At 39.6% G+C, this 16,327-nt stretch overlaps 1 protein-coding gene across 1 annotated transcript in view; it reads left to right on the forward strand.

Annotated features, from left to right (window-relative positions):
- The first annotated feature begins 1,554 nt into the window (after positions 1 to 1,554).
- The window catches only part of LOC127567989 (uncharacterized), a 165,739-nt gene continuing 150,966 nt past the window's right edge, over positions 1,555 to 16,327 (forward strand). Inside the window, exons 1-2 of the mRNA XM_052011233.1 lie at positions 1,555 to 1,654; positions 6,951 to 7,152. Coding sequence (XP_051867193.1) covers positions 7,069 to 7,152 — 84 coding nt within the window. The 5' untranslated portion in view covers positions 1,555 to 1,654; positions 6,951 to 7,068. The remainder of the gene's footprint in view (positions 1,655 to 6,950; positions 7,153 to 16,327) is intronic.

A 16,327-nucleotide genomic window follows, 5' to 3' on the forward strand; every position in this document is an offset into this window, starting at 1 on the left:
TCAAAGCCAGTTGCCTTCCTAATTGCCTGCTGAACCAGCTTTCAGTGGCCTGAGTGCAAGAAGGCCTAGTTCCCTTAATTACCAACATTTCCAAATCAGCAGCCTGGCATGATCTTGAGGCTAGGACATTGAGAGTGACTGTAATCTTAACCTCTATAGACAAAGCAGCCTAGTCATGCCTTAATTGCTAGCACTCTTGCCATTGAATCAGACGTTTATGGATTCAAATTTCAATTGGGACAGCAGCATAAAAATCTAGCCTGATCTTATGTTCTGTACTGATAGGTTATATTGTTTGCTTAGGTGTCAATAAAATGGGGGCAAGCCATTGACGAATTCACGGAGCTCTGTTTCTCGTAGGCTAAAATGTTGTCCATTTGAATGTGATGGCATTATGTTCATTTTAATAAAAATGCAGGTATCAAAACTTGAGGCACTGCAATATGTTCCGACTTGTATAAAATTTCATTCCCAGTGACTGCCATTGTACACTGTTCCTTTCACCTTCAAAGCCTCCAAAATAACTCAACATCATCAGTCTTGTGTTTGAGAGTGTTTCAAATGAGCAAGCACTGATGTTTTCTGTGAATATATATAATCTTGCAAATGTTCTTCATACAATGTTTTGGATGTTGTAAATGTGTAAATCAAGCAAAGAGTTTCAATTCAGTTCAATCTTCAAATGATTCTGTTAGTTCTCCGCATATGAAATGATCTCAGAACTTAAGCCTCCTGTAGGAAAACAATGTTAGTGTCTTTTTTAATGCATAAAACATTATTGTACTAGTAAGTTTAATTAGTTCCTGGAAAACATTATGCATTTGCTGTGAAACGAGTTAGTGGCGAACCCATGAGGCTAACTATTGTTATAAAATGCTTTCAGTTCTGTCACTATTCAGGAAATCCATTGTAAGTCACTTTGTGCCACGAGAGGGACTTGTTGCTTCATTTTAGCTAATTGCTACACATCTACTCATCCACTCTGCAAGTTTGATATGTCGGTATTGCAGGTTCCTAATGGAGATACTGCATATTTGCTATCTTCATCTTGTTCGTTCCCAAACTAATGCCTTTTACCCCTGTGAAGAAACTATCATTCGATCACAGAGAAAAAGCATCGAAGGAGGCCGTTGTGCCTGTGCCGTCCCTTCGAGGGAGCTATCCGCATTAGTGTCCACAATCCTGAACATTTGTAGGAGTAAGGAAAGATTTGGGGAAAATAACATTTTAATTACTAAATTAGGTTCACAGACTTTGTTTTTGAAGGGACCCAAATGGATTTTTACTTTGGTCACCGTTTATTGGGTAAAAATTCCGGTGATGTTTATTTTTATATTGCATTAACAGTGGTCCGCATTGAAAAAAAGATGTTGATCAGTATCTCTTCCAAGACTTCTCTTTCAAAGTCACCATGACTATGGATATGCCGGCAGACATGCATGACAAGGCGTCTAAGTAGGGGAGGGTAATCTATGGAAAAGCAGCTGGTTGCCAGGCTCCTTACTACGCTTGTTTTGTTTTAACCACTGTAGCGTTATCGTCGCCGAAGGGAAACAGGAACACAAAACCTCACCACAAATTCAGAGCCCTGGCTTTCGGGCTCTCCGTTCAAGTTTTATCAGTCGACTAGAAATGGCAATTTGCAGTTGGGAAAGTAAGTAGCACATTTACATGTTTGTTTCTAATCTCATTGGGGTTCATCGTCGTTCATCTTGGCTCCCTACCTTTTCCCTATCTGGATTTGATACTCTGCTGAGGGACTTCATACTTGTTTGCGGGTGGGGGAAACATGATACTTTTTCGTGGGAGATTTTGAGATTTCAGACGATTTTTTTGGTGGTTAACAAAATTCACTTTTTTTAATATGAATTCTGTTTATACTACCACAACTATTTTCAAGTGACCCTACATCTGCTGAGGACTATTATGTGTTTCTTTTTTTAAGTTCTCAGCTGCAGATTGTTTAAAGGGAAAATTTCTTCAGTGTTTCTCCCCATATTCACAGCTGCGCTACTGTTAACAATGTTTTCTTTCACAACAAGAAGATTTCGTACGTTGCAGGTGCTAAACAGAACTGCACGTTTAGTTACATTTATTTGTTTATGGTTATTCAATTCGTGATGCATGTCATTAGAAAACTCATTCCAAAGCCTTCTTGGCATTAAAGGAGCGTTATAGTCTGCTATACCTAAACGCTGCCTATTTTCAAATCAACGGGAAAAGATTGCACATCACAAAAACACTTTTCTCAGCCGGAATGGAGCTGATTGTGTTTCTCTGTATGTGACGCGGATTGATTTTTACGTAGGTGCATCTGCTTCACTCACTGCATGTAGCAGGAAGAATCACCCGACTTTTATGAGAAGATATAGCCATGGTTTGGTTATAATATAGTTTATTGATCTATTTTCAAGTAGCTTCTGTACACTGTTATAGTGTGCTGTTTAAACTGCCCCATGGGCTGTTTAAACAGCACACTATAACAATGCAAACTCTCACATTAAACAATTGTAAAATAGATTTTGTTGTGAGACCTGCTGTAATTACTGTTTCTCGCCTGTCCAGCTCCACCTCCAATTTATTGCCAGACATGGTGGTGTCAATGGGCACTTTGGTCAAAGCACATGATCTGATGATGATACAGCCTGGCCACCAACCTTCCATAAATCACTCAAATTGTTTTCTCTCTCTTACATTTTACCTTAATAAAAGTTTAAGTGAAGTAATTCAGAAAAATCTTCCCTAATATCATCATAACTTCATGTATTACTTGTATTTGTCTATATTTAGCATTTTAAATACTTTACACTCAAAAATTTTACCTGAAGATTTCAATCACTCTCCCAGCCTGGGCATAGATTTGATCGATTGGCCAGAAGAGACACCGTGATTTGGACTTTGTGGTCTGAGTCACTGCAGTTTATAGTGGATCACTGCAGATTTGTGGGCTAGTCAGTATTGATTTGGTAGCTGTACTGATTCGATCATTTCTTCTCCTGCTAGCACCTTTTGAAACTACTGGTCTCTACATCCCAACTTAATTTCACTGCATCTGCCTTGATTCCCATGGGCCTTTTTATTTTAAATTGACGGCCTAGCTTACAATGTTAGCTCACTGTTTACTTCAGTCTCCATAATTCCTCATCGATATTCCTACACCTACTTCAGCTTTTCTACTGCTGAAACCATCATCCGTGCTTTTGATTATTGCAAATTAATCCATTGTCACTTACAGCTGGGTAAAATAGCCAATCATCTCTTTATTGGCTGAAAATAGTGCTGTCAGCCATTTGCTATCCCCCATATATTTAAACTCATTCAAAGCTCTGCTACCAGTATTCTTCCTCACTTTTAAATTCGGCTCATCCATAAACTCTGTGATCATTGACCTAATTTGACTCCTAATCTAGATTTCCTTTATTTTTTTCTAATTTCTTTTCTGTATTTTGAATGTCTAATGATTGCCTCCTCTTTATGTAATCTTGAGCCCTGTAAATCTCCAAAATTTCTGTACTTCCAGTTGTAGTGGTTGTATATCCCCAATTTTTTTACCTGCTATTGGTGACACTAGCATCAGTAGTTTGTGGTCTAATCTTCCTGCTGTTCTATCTTCCAGTTCTCTTTCACAATGCATCTTAAAACCCAACTCTTAATAACTCATAATATTTCATTGAACATAGAACAATACAGCACAGGAACAGGACCTTTGGCCCACAATGTTGTGCCAAACTAATTAAGCTAATGACACCTCATCCCTTCTGTATGCACATAGTCTATATCCCTCCATTCTCTGTATATTCACGTGCCTATCTAACAGTCTCTTAAATGCCTCTATCGTATCTGCTTCCACTACCACACCTGGCGGCTCATTCCTGGCACCCACCATTCTGTGTGTGTGTGTGTGTGTGTGTGTGTGTGTGTGTGTGTGTGTGTGTATAAAAAAATACTTGCCCTGCACATCTCCTCTGAACTCTCCCCCTCTCACCTTTAATTTTATTGCTCTCTGGTATTAGACGTTTCATCCCTGGGGAAAAAGATACTGGCTGTCTATTTGTGCCTGTCATAATTGTATAAACTTCCATCAAGTATCAAATTTCCTTGTATCAAATTTTATTTTCTGACATTCCTGTAGCGCATTGTGGGATATTATACCACTTTAAAGGCATTGGCTTGGAAAAGTTAGCAACCCCCACCCACCCCCCTCCCCAGCTCTTGGCTCCTAATCCTGCTCCTGTTGCAAATATCACTTTGTGCCTGAGGCCTTAAAGTGGCAAAGAACAACCTATGTTCATTTCTCCATTGAAAATGTGTTACCAAGTAGTCTCGTTCAGGATGAGCTTCAGAGGTACAGATGACCAGGCCTGACTGGGTATGTACTGTAGCTGGTGTAAGAGGTTGTAGGGTAGGGGTGCTTTGGGGAAAATAGTAGAAGGAGGCCATTCAGCCCCTTAAGCCTTCTACCATTCTACCCATACCTCATCTCCTCTCTGTGCCAGTTCACCATAGCCCTCAGTTCCCAGATATTTCAAAAATATATCTACCTCGTCTTTAAATGCTTCCAATGATCTACCCTCCACAACCCTCTGGGGTAGAGAGTTCCAGAGATTCACCACCTTCTGCAAGAATTCCTATGTACCTCAACTTTAATGACCACCCCCTTATCTTGTAACTATGTCACTTAGTTTGAGACTCTCTCTATCATGGAAGCATCTCAACTTCTACCCTGACATGCCCCCTTGGTATCTTGTATGGTTCAGTAAGATCACCCCTCATTCTTCTAAACTCCAAATAATACAACTTAATAAGAAGGATGTGAAAGCCTTGGAGAGAGTGCAGAAAAGCTTCACTGGAATGATTGCGGGGATAAGGGATCACACAATTCATTGAATCATAGAAAACTTACGACATGGAAGGAGGCAAGTCAGCTTATCATATCCATCTGGTACAGATTAGATTGGAGAAACTGGGGCTGTTCCCCTTGAAGCAAGTAAGATTAAGAAGAGCTTTGATGGAGGCATTGCAAGGTCATGGCAGGTTTAAGAAGTTGTTTCCACCAGCAGATGTTTGATCGGCTGGTGACACATATTTAAACGGGCAAAGAAAGAACTACAAAAGAAATGAGGAAAATGTTTCTTTATAGAGAAACTGGTTGTAATCTGATTGGTGTGGTGGAAGCAGAATCAATTAGGGCTTTCAAAGTGGAATTGGATAGGAACTTGAAGAAAAATAATTGCAGAGCTGGAGAGAAAGAGTAGGGAAATGGGCCTGAAGGGATTGCTCTGTAACAAGCTGGCAAAGACTAAGTTAGCTAAATGGTCTCTTTTGTGCTGCAACAATTCCATGATGCTTTACGATCATTCTGAAGGCTACTATCAGTATTAATGGTGATGCAATTATGGGCTTGTCATTTAACAAAAAAACATCTTGTAACCTACTGTCCCTTCGGAGAAGTAAATCTGTGATTCTGGCTGTGATATGGTCTGTTTCTCAATCCAGGCACATATCAAGGTGGTTGATTTTAACTGTCTTTAAATGGTTTAACAAACCACTAGTTATACCAAGTAGCTATGAATGGTTTAAGACATTGGCTCATCATTGTTATCTCAGGAGCAATTAGCATGTACTTGGAATTCTTGCTTCACCAGTGATGTCCACGTGCTGTGTTTTGGACTTTAGCAAGGTCTTTGACAAAGTCCTGCATGGTAGGCTGGTCTGGAAATTTAGGTCCCATGGAATCCAGCGAGAGAGAGTTTGGTTGATTCAAAATTGCCTTGGAAGTAGGAAGCAGAGGGTGGTGGTTGAAGGTTGTTTCTTGGAATGGAGGCTGGTGACTAGTGGTGTACCACAGGGGTTGTTGTTGACAATTCATAGCTTGTATAAATGATTTGGATGCAAATGCTCAAGGCTTGATCAGTAAGTTTGTGGATGACATGAAGTTAGGAGGTATTGTTGACAGTGAAGAAAGTTATCGTAGATTACTTGGGGTCTTGGTCACTTAGAGAAGTGGGCCGAGGAGTGGCAAATGGATTTCAATATAGATAAGTGTGAGGTGATGCATTTTGGAAAGTCAAACCAGCATAGGACTTGTACTATGAATGGTAGGGCACTAGGGAGTGTAATGGAACAGAGCAACCTAGGAGTACTAGTGCATAGTTCATTGAAGGTGGTGTCACAGGTAGACAGGGTGGTGAAAAAGGCATTTAGCACACTGGCATTCATCAGTCAGGGCATTGAGTATAGGAGTTGTGACATTATGTTGCAGTTGTATAAGTCGTTGGTGAAGCCATATTTGGAGTATTGTGTACAGTTTTGTTACTCTGTTATAGGAAAGACATGTTCAAACTGAAAAGATTGCAGAAAACATTTACGAGGATGTTGCCAGGACTTAAGGGCCTGAGTTATAGGGAGAGGTTGGCCAGGCTAGGTCTTTGTTCCTTGGAATGTAGGAGAATAAGGGGTGACCTTATAGAAATGTTTAAAGTTATAAGAGGCATAGATAAGATGGATAGTAATAGTCTTTTCCCCAGGGTAGAAGAGTCCAAGACTAGGGGGCATAGATTTAGGGTGAGAAGGGAAAGATTTAAAAGTGACTTGAGGGGCAACTTTTTTCATGCAGAGGGTGGTGATTATATGGAACAAGCTGCCAGAGCAAATGGTTGAGGCAGGTCCAATAGTATCATTGAAGAAGCAATTGGATAGGTGTATGGAGGTGCGGGGATCAGAGGGATATGGCCTGAACACAGGAAATTGGGACTAGCTGGGTGGACACCGTGGTCAGCATGGACTTGTTGGGCCAAAGGGCCTGTATCTGTGCAGTATTGCTCTATGACTCTATAATAGAAGTAAGTTTCCTGCTCTGATGTATAGTAATAATTTTCTTTATTTTTTCCAGAGTTATGAACAATAACATTAATTCCATAAATCATCTTCATTTTCTATTTTATTGACAGTCACCTGCTGTTTCTTCTTTATCTGTGAGAACCGTTTATTGGCACACAAACTAAGTGTTTGCAAAATGGATAAGGAACATTTCACTTCTGCCTGAAAACATACCTTTATACTCTTTGCATGCGAGGATACTGGAGTTCCAACATGCAGAATAAGCACCGAAATTCCACTTCTGGGAACATGACTGGAATATACCTCGGAATGGTATGTTTTGTTTACTGGTGATTAACTATGTAATGAAGTATGTGTGAGGTAAATATTTTGCTGTTTTAATACAGGCTGAAATTAATGACTGTAATTACACAAAGGATTAAGTTTCCTTTGTGACATGCTTTCATTTTGTTCCTTGAGACTTGTCCCAAACTTGTTTTGCGATTACCTTGCCCCTTGAACCTATCGATTTGCCAAAGGTCTGCTAATGCTATTTATGGGAGGTTGCTAAGCACACATTTGTTGCTACATTTTCCACGTTATAATAGTGACTATACTTCAAATTATTTCATTGATTGTAGAGACCTTTGGACATCATGAGATGATGACAGTTGCTATGTAACTGCAAGTCTTTTTCATTGAAATCTTGGTTGAAATTTGTATTTCAGACTACAGATGGAGTGAAAAGTTAAAGATATCGTGAAACTGGGTGGATTGTGATGGGCCATACAGTGGTGGGGTCTTTGTTAAAAAGACCAAGAATAAAATGATGTTGTAGAAGGGGGTTTGTGTGAAATGCATTAGATAACATTCAAGGTTTTATGTCAAGCAGGCTTAAGAAATATAGTTAGAAGGGGTGCAGAGAGAGTTGATGATAAATATGAGGAGAGGCTGGGAATGCTGGCAATGCTGGATATAGTAATAAATGGACACTAGGGAGAAGGAAAGGAAGATGGAAAGAGGGCAGACAGTGGTGGGTGTGATGGTTGACAGTCCATGGAAGCAGAAGAATAGGACTTATATGAACATAAAGGTCAGAAATAATGAAGCTAACAAGGAACGTAAACATGGCATAAATCTAGTTGATGACAGGTGACTCATTCATTAGTGAGGAAATGGCAAATGTTAATATTAACTATTAAAATTAATAAAATAAGGATTGGACACTCTCTCTAGACATTACAAATTGACACGAATATTAGTATGTATCTTTCAATTAGAAAGAGGAACTCAAAGAGAAAGATGAACCCTCTGTGGTTAACAAAGGAGGTAAAGGAAAATATTAAATCAAAAAACAGAGCATACTGAGTGGCAAAAGCTAGTTGCAGATCAGAAGACTGGGAATTTTTCAACAACCAGCCTCAAGAGACTTAAAAGCTAATGAGGAGGGAGGATTTTGATTATGAGAGAAAACTGGCAAGTAATAGCAAAACAAACAGCAAGAGTTTCTATGGACATATGAAAAGGAAGAGGTTAGTTAAGGTATGTGTGGAACTCCCTGAGAGTGAGATTGGGGAATTAATAACAAGAAAGTAATGGCAGGTAATTTTAAACCAATTATTTCCACTAGTTTTACCATGGTGAAGGCTGCAATTATCCCAAATATAACAGATGGACTAGTTTGAATATGGAAGAGCTTGTAACAATCCCAGTATAGGGTGGTGGTGGAGGCAGATATGATAGAGGCATTTAATAGGCTCTTAGATGGGTGCATGAATATGCAGAATAGATGGATATGGACCATGTGCGGGCAGAAGTGATTGGGTGTCATTAGCTTAAATAGTTCAACACAACGTTGTAGGCCGAAGGGCCAGTTCCAGTGCTGGACTGTTCTATGTTCTATGTTTTATGAAAGACAAGGTCTTGGAAAAAAACTAATGGACTAAAGACAGAAGTCACCAAGACTTAATGGCTGGCATCCAAAGGGTTTAAAGTAAGTGGCTGCAGAGACTGTGGAGCCATTGGTTCAAGTTTTTCAAAACTTACTAAGTTTTGGGAGGTACTAGTGGATTGGAAAACCACCAATGTGACTCTCTTGTTTAAAAAGGGAAGGAGCCAAAAAGTGGAAACTATGGGCCAATTATACATCTGTTGTTGGCAAGATGAAAGGGTCTATAAACGAGGAAGAAATAGGTAGTCATTTAGAGAAGCTTTATGTAATCAAACCAATTTAACTTGATTTTATTAAAAGGAAATAACAATTCACAAATTTGCTAGAATTCTTCGAGGATGCAACAAGCCAAATTGATAGAGGAAAACCTTCAGGTGTAGTGCATTTGGTTTTCCAGAAGTATTCAATAAGGTGCCCCATAAAAGGCTGGCAAACAAGACCTTACTGTACTGGGTTAAGTGTGTTAACATAGTTTGAGAGAATAAATGCGCCTTTTTCAGTGAAAGAACATATTTAGTGTGTGTGCCAAGGATCAGTTCTCAGCCATCAATTACTTACTCTCTATATTAATGGCTTGGAGAAGTAGGCAGAGTGTAGGTATTCAAGTTTGCTGATGACATGAAAATAGGTTTAGTGGCATGCTGTGGTGAGGATATTTGTCATCCACAGCAGGATATTAGGTAGGTTGAGTGAGTGGGTGAAAAATTTGGCAAATGGAGTTTAATGTAGGAACGTGTGAGGTCATGAACTTCAGTAGATGGAATTAAAAGGCAGACTATTCCATAAATGGAGAGAGACTGCAAATGAGTGGCGTACAGAGGGGTGTAGGAAGTCTTGTGTAAGAACCATGAGAATTTACCATGCAGGTCAGACTCAGAATCAGGTTTATTATCACAGACATATGTCGTGAAATTTGTTGTTTTGCAGCAGCAGTACAGTGCAAGACATAAAAACATAAAAATTACAGTAAGTTACAAAAATAAGCAAAAGAGGAATAACGAGGTAGTGTTCATGGACCATTCAGAAATCTGATGGCGGAGGGGAAGAAGCTGTTCCTGAAACATTGAATGTGGGTCTTCAGGCTTCTGTACCTCCTCCCTGATAGTAGTAATGTGAAGAGGGCATATCCCGGATGGTGAGGGTCCTCAGTGCTGGATGCCGCCTTCTTGAGGGACCACCCCTTGAAGATGTCCTCGATGGCAGGGAGGGTTGTGCAGTAAGTAGTCAGGAAGGCAAGTGGCAATATTGAGCTTTAACACAAGGGGGTTGGAGTTTAGAAATAAAGTATTGTTACAGTTGTACAGGGTATTGATGAGGCCACATCTGGAGTGCTGTGTACAGTTTTAGTCTTGCTTAAGAAAGGATATACAAGCGTTGGAGGTAGTCCAGTAGAGATTCACTCAGCTAATTCCTGGGATGCGAGGTTGACCTAAAAACAGCTGGGACAGTCTCAAACAATGGGATGCAGTGATGAGATAAAGGAGCAGTCATTTAAATCTGAGAGGCAGAGGAATTTCTTCTTTCAGAGGGAGGTGATGCTCTGCAATTCTCTACCTTGAAAGGTTGTGGAGGCTAGATCACTGGGGGTATTTGAAAGATTGGGGAATTGAAAGCTATGTGGAACAAGCTGAGGAAGAATTGAAGCCTGAGGCTGATTAGCAATGATCATATTGAATAGTGGGGCAGGCTTGAGGGGCCAGGTAGCCTACTCCTTCTATATTCTTGTATTCTTCTACTAAGTAGTTACAAGAGGGAACAGATATGGAAGTCTCAGGAATTTTGTTAAACTCAATTCACTAGTTATTTTGCATAGTATCAAGACTGAATGTAATTTTGAGGTGATTCTGGAATAAAGGACAGTCTACAATTTCAAGACATGCATTCTGTCCTTATTTTTACAGATGGATAAAAAAATTTCTGCACCGGCAGTTATAAGGGGAAAATCCTGTCTAAATTGCTGGGTTCTGATTACCCTCTTACATATGGTGGCTGATGGGGGAGGAGAGTTGGGATGGTGTGTGGTCAAGCAAGGAGGTGTAAGGAAAGAAAGAGGAGGAAGTGAACAGGGGAAGATATAATGGGGGAAAGTAAGAGGTGAGAGAGAGGAAGACTGTTGGGTTGAGGAGAAAGTAGTAAGGAAGAGGAGTAGAGAAGTTGGGGGTGGGGTGGGCAGTGAAACTCTTGCATTTCTTCAGTACCTTTCAGAACCTCAGGATGTCCTGAAGCAACTTACGGCCGAATAGATACTTTTTAAGTATAGTCAATGCTGTGATGCAGGAAATATGACAGCCAATTACACACTCTAAGTACCCACAAATAGCATTGTATTAATGCCCATATTGTCTGATTATTATTGATGCTAAATGAGAAATATATAATGTACAGGGCTCCAGGGAGATCTCCATGCTCTTCTTCAAAGTTGAGCCATGGAATCTTTTACATCACTGAAAGGGCAATCAGGACCTCGGTTTATCATCTACCTCAGAACTGCATTGGAAACTTTGTATTCAGTTCAGGGCTTAAACTCCAAAACATTCTGACACAGAGACAGGAGTGCCACCAACTAAATAATGGCTTGCACATAAAATCCTACATCCTGATACCATCCCAGCAAATCTCCTCAGCATCATTTCCAAGTGTGACGCTCTGAATTGGACATGCTACTCCAGCTGTGCATTTAGATATTTGGGATTTCCAGTAGGAAGCACATAGTAGGACAGTTTGACATGCGTATTTCTTTTAAAAAAAAGAAGCAGCACTGCAGCAGTTGGAATAATGATTCTTGAATTGTAACAGGAATAATATGAGAGAATCCATAAATATTTTGGTACAATTTGGCCACTTGGTTTTTTAAAATTTATAATATTATACCTTGCACCTTGTTGATATTGGCAGGGCAAAGAAGGGTTAAAGGAAATGCAACTGGTGGAAAAGACTATGGCAACAGTATGATGAAGTGTATACTGCCAAACTTAATCCCTTTAAATTTCTGGGCAGGTGATATAGCAATACTGTGCCTTCAGTGAATATGTCTGTCCCCTTAACCAATGAGTTTTAATGATTGAAATGAATGGAAGAAGGGTGAATTCAATTTCAAATTAGGTACAGAGGGAGAAATAAAGACAGGAGAATCAGATCTGATGAAGCGAGGGGGAGAGGGAAAAAAGAAAAAGGGAAAATTGAAAAATTAACGTTTAGAATAACTTTTAAAAAAATTTGTAAATACAACTCCCTCCCTGGAGGGATGAGAATCAAGAATTTTAAATGATCATTTTCTTTTTCTTCTTCTTTGATCCGGCATAAAATTACATTTCTATGATTCACTGCCCAGTGTAATCTCTCAAACTGTATATTCCATTAACCTCCTCTGGGCATTTGCAAACTTTGCAGTTTAAGTAGAAACTGTGGTGGTTAGTGGATGCTGCATTTACACAAGTTACCTGAGATAACACAAAATGCTGGACATACTCAGCAGGCCAGGCTGCTTCCATGGAAAATAGAGTTAACTTTTCAGGTCGAAGACCCTGAAGAATTTTCTGAATAAGTTCCTGGTCTGCTCCATGATGGGAGTTCTGTCTGTCTCTCTTGCTGAAGGGTTTTCAACCAAAAATGTTAACTCTGTTTCTCTTCCCGCAGATGAAACCTGGCCTGCTGAGTTATTTTCTGTTTTCATTTTAGATTTCCAGCATCTGCAGAATTTTTTTGATTTTCAAGTTATCTGAATGGATCTTTTATGACATGTTTTGAAGCAACCATATCCTGAACTTGTTCTGTACAGCTTGACCTATGATTCCCTATCAAGGACAAAAGCGGGCTAATTTGGTGTATAATGAAATGCTGCAGGAACAGTCCTGAGATTTCCTAGTGGTAGTCCCATTCCTTTGCAGAACACAGATTTGATTCAGTTTTGTTACGAGCCAGGTTGCTACTTGGTGAGTGTCCCTTTAAGGCACCTGGATGGTAGTGTAGATGTGTGTGGCTTTATCTGAATACTGCGAGTGAAAAAAAATACTATAACTGGCAACTGTACAGATGGGGGCGGGGGGGGGGTTGGAGGGGGGGAGAGAGAGAGAGTGTGTTGGGAGCACTGACTGCCAGTCTCTGGATCTATGAGTGAATCATAATCGTTGTGGTTGTCACCATACAATGCATGAACAATAAGTGGAGTCCACTTTGTCGTTAACCTGTACCAGGAATCGGGTATATCTGTGGGCGGTCACGTATTGATCGAAGTGGATATCTCTGACTAAAAGCAACAGAGTTCTTTGGCGATTGAGATGTCGCATTGTTCCATTGTGGAACTTGTGGGTTTCGTAAACTCCATTTTCTCTGCATTCTAACATGGTTTTCAGAAGCCTTTGCTCATTCTTCTACTTCATGACTTGCTGAACTGAACTAGTTTGCCATTATAAAACTTTGAGAACTGTTTCTAAACTTGGGGGTTTGGGAACTTGCCACACACACACACTTCAGATTTATTTTGGGGTCAATGTCTGATATCTAATGTTTTAATTTCTCATAATATTACAAGTAGTTATTAATCAATAGATTCTAACATTTAAACATGGTTCATTGTGTTCCTGTTGTTGCTGGTATGTGACAGTTTTGTCTGTCTTCTTCAGAAGCTTATGGACTTCATATACAGATATTTTGTGACTTTTAAGCCCCTGAGTCTTCATCCTATTCAGGTCGTCAGTTTTCAGTTGATGAAACAAATGACTTCTATCAGCTCTCGTCTTCATTGACAGTAGTAGCATTAGGGCTTTTATGGCCTAATGTCATTTGATTTGATGGTTGAGAGTACAGGAAGTTTAAATGTATGCCTTTAACCTATCAACGTTTTATGAGTTTCAGTATACTGTTAAATACGGTGTAAAGTTCATTGACAATCATCACATTGCCAGATATGGCTCAGTAGGTAGTACTGTTGTATTTTAAATTCTCACTCCAGGAACTTGAATGCAAATATCTGAAGCTCTAATGCAATATTGAGGGAATGTTGTATTGTTAGAGATGCCATGTTTCAGATGAGATGTTAAACCAGGGACCCTATCTGATTTTCAAACAGCATCACAACTAAAAGGAAGTCTGGTCACTTGTCACATTTCTGTTTGAGGGAGCTGACTGAGTGGAAATGATTGCTGCATTTAAAGAATGGCAATACTTTAAAAATTCACACTTAGCTGTAAAATGATTTGAAATGTTTCATGTTCATGAAAGTTGTTTTTTTTAATCCAAATATTTGTCATTTTTTAGAAGGGAACTTGGACCATTTACTACTGTACAACTCATTGTAACTAGTTTAAGGGGCAATCTATGTGCAAAGGCAACAACTTAATGGGGATATTAAGTGAGCAAGGGCAATTTGCAAGGGTAATGGAGAATAGTGGAAATCATTCATCAAGCCATGGCAATTCACAATTCAAGAGCAACTCTTCCCTGCCAGATGCTGCCATCATGTTTATGCATTAGTCAAAGTGGGCATTGTTTCCACACTGTTACTTATTTACACAATCTGCTCCATAATGTGAATGGACCAGCAGCTACATTCCATTTATGAGTGCCAAATTTCAGCCAAAAAATAACTGATCTTTTTGGATTGGTAATCAGCACATTAAACTCTGAGAGCAGCCCTGTACCAGAGAAAGTTGTTCAAAAGCAAATAAAACACCCAATCATTAGACTGAATCCTTGTTGAACTGGATGATTTTGCTTGCTCGGTGACTTAAGATCGTTCACCTTGCATTCATTCTCTCCAATTGTGCAGCTATTAACTCCTCCATCCCGCCCCTTGAGCTGTTCTGTGTGGCCATTTGTCAAAGAGTAGAAGCAAAGAACATGTCGATACTTGCCCTGAAGCAATAGAGCTAGCACATGTGGCTTGAATCTAGTATTAAAACACAGGTGGATTTGCAAAATTATGAAAACATTTATGTTTCCACAATCTTGTTTTTGTCATCCATTTACACCACAATAATATTGCTATTTCTGCATTCATGTGGGAATAATTATGTAATTCACAAGGCTAGTGAACCTCTTAAAGGCCTCTATCTATTGCACATTGCTTTCCATTCAATGTATGACAGAAGCACATGTGTATTAGCTTGGACATGTCTAAATGGATGCCTAACTCTTTGCCAAACACTTCATACGTTTTTTGGAGGAGAAATGTAGGGAAATAAATGTGAGCCAAGAAATTGGATCTACTGCCACCTGTTTTTCATGTGCAATGCATGGATGGAACTGATTTTAGCCAGTGCAGATCACACTAGCACTCATTCCTAGAGGAAATCACACCCATTGGAAAAGTGGCCTGGGTATTTCCTTAAGCAATTCACCTTCGCATGGCTGATGTTTTCCTGATGTTGGTCATGCCTCTAATGACATCACAAGTCACACACTGCATGTTTTCTCCACACTGATGTAAATTAGAGCTTAATAGTACAAATCACCACATTTGTTGAACTCTAACAATACAACTAGGAGTGCATAGTGCTCCTTTGTTGCTTTAATGTCTACTTAAAGGGACACTCTGCTGACATCAAGCAACTTCAGAACTCTTAGTGGTCTTTTCGAAAACCTTACAAAGTTGACGGAGTGTGCTAAAACAAACAGGGATGAATTTTTTACAGCGTTAGGTGCTGAGATACTCATTCCATGGGTACCTTAATGTTGATCCACTGGAATCACTCTATAAGTAACCTTTCGAGCTGAGACAAGGCAGGAGTAATGCCAGCAGCTGCCTTACCAGTGTCAACTTTCTCTGCACACTTTCGGATGAATTTTTGCCCTAAATGTGGACATATTTCAGCAGTGCTGGTGTGCTCAGAATCATTTTTAACAGAAAAAAAATACAAACATCAGAAGTCATAATATTTTACAGACTGTGATGCCTTTCCTGTTTCACTACCTTATGTGTTGATTTCAAACATATCATCCAGATTAGTGCTTCAACATATCATCCAGTCTATGGCTTTGTTCTTGGACCAAATGCAAGTGTTATTCAGGAATGGTGAGAAATGAGTTTTCTCAGGCGATTGGCTGGGTTTGAGCAATGGAAGAGGGCAGGTGTTGGGTAAAGATCTCATAAGGTGGGAGCAGAGTCTAGAATGCACAGGATACAAAGAGATACACGCTGATAGTACATTTATTTTCCCTATCGCACTTAATTATTTTTCCTTCTACCTTGCCAGCTTACTCCATCCTAGAGAATGTTTGACATGGGCAGTATGAGAACGTAAGAAGGAGAAAACCACATGGCTCCTCAAGTCTGCACTACCATTCATTATGATTACTATTGATCTGATCTTGTACCGAACTCAACTTCCTGCCCTTACACCAGAATCCTTGAGTTCCCTATAGCATTTATTAACTTACGAAGAATGTGATTGTACCAGAGAGGGTAGAAAGAAAATTTACAAAGATATTTCCAGGATTTTAGCATTTCAGCAATGAGGAAAGATTAGCTAGGCTGGGATTGTTAGAGAAGAGACTGAAGAGAGATTAAATTGATGTTTTTAGAATTACAAAGGCCTGTGGCAGGATGGATAGGAAGGA

Source organism: Pristis pectinata, chromosome 3 (genome assembly GCF_009764475.1).
Source record: "Pristis pectinata isolate sPriPec2 chromosome 3, sPriPec2.1.pri, whole genome shotgun sequence".
Lineage (NCBI taxonomy): Eukaryota > Metazoa > Chordata > Chondrichthyes > Rhinopristiformes > Pristidae > Pristis > Pristis pectinata.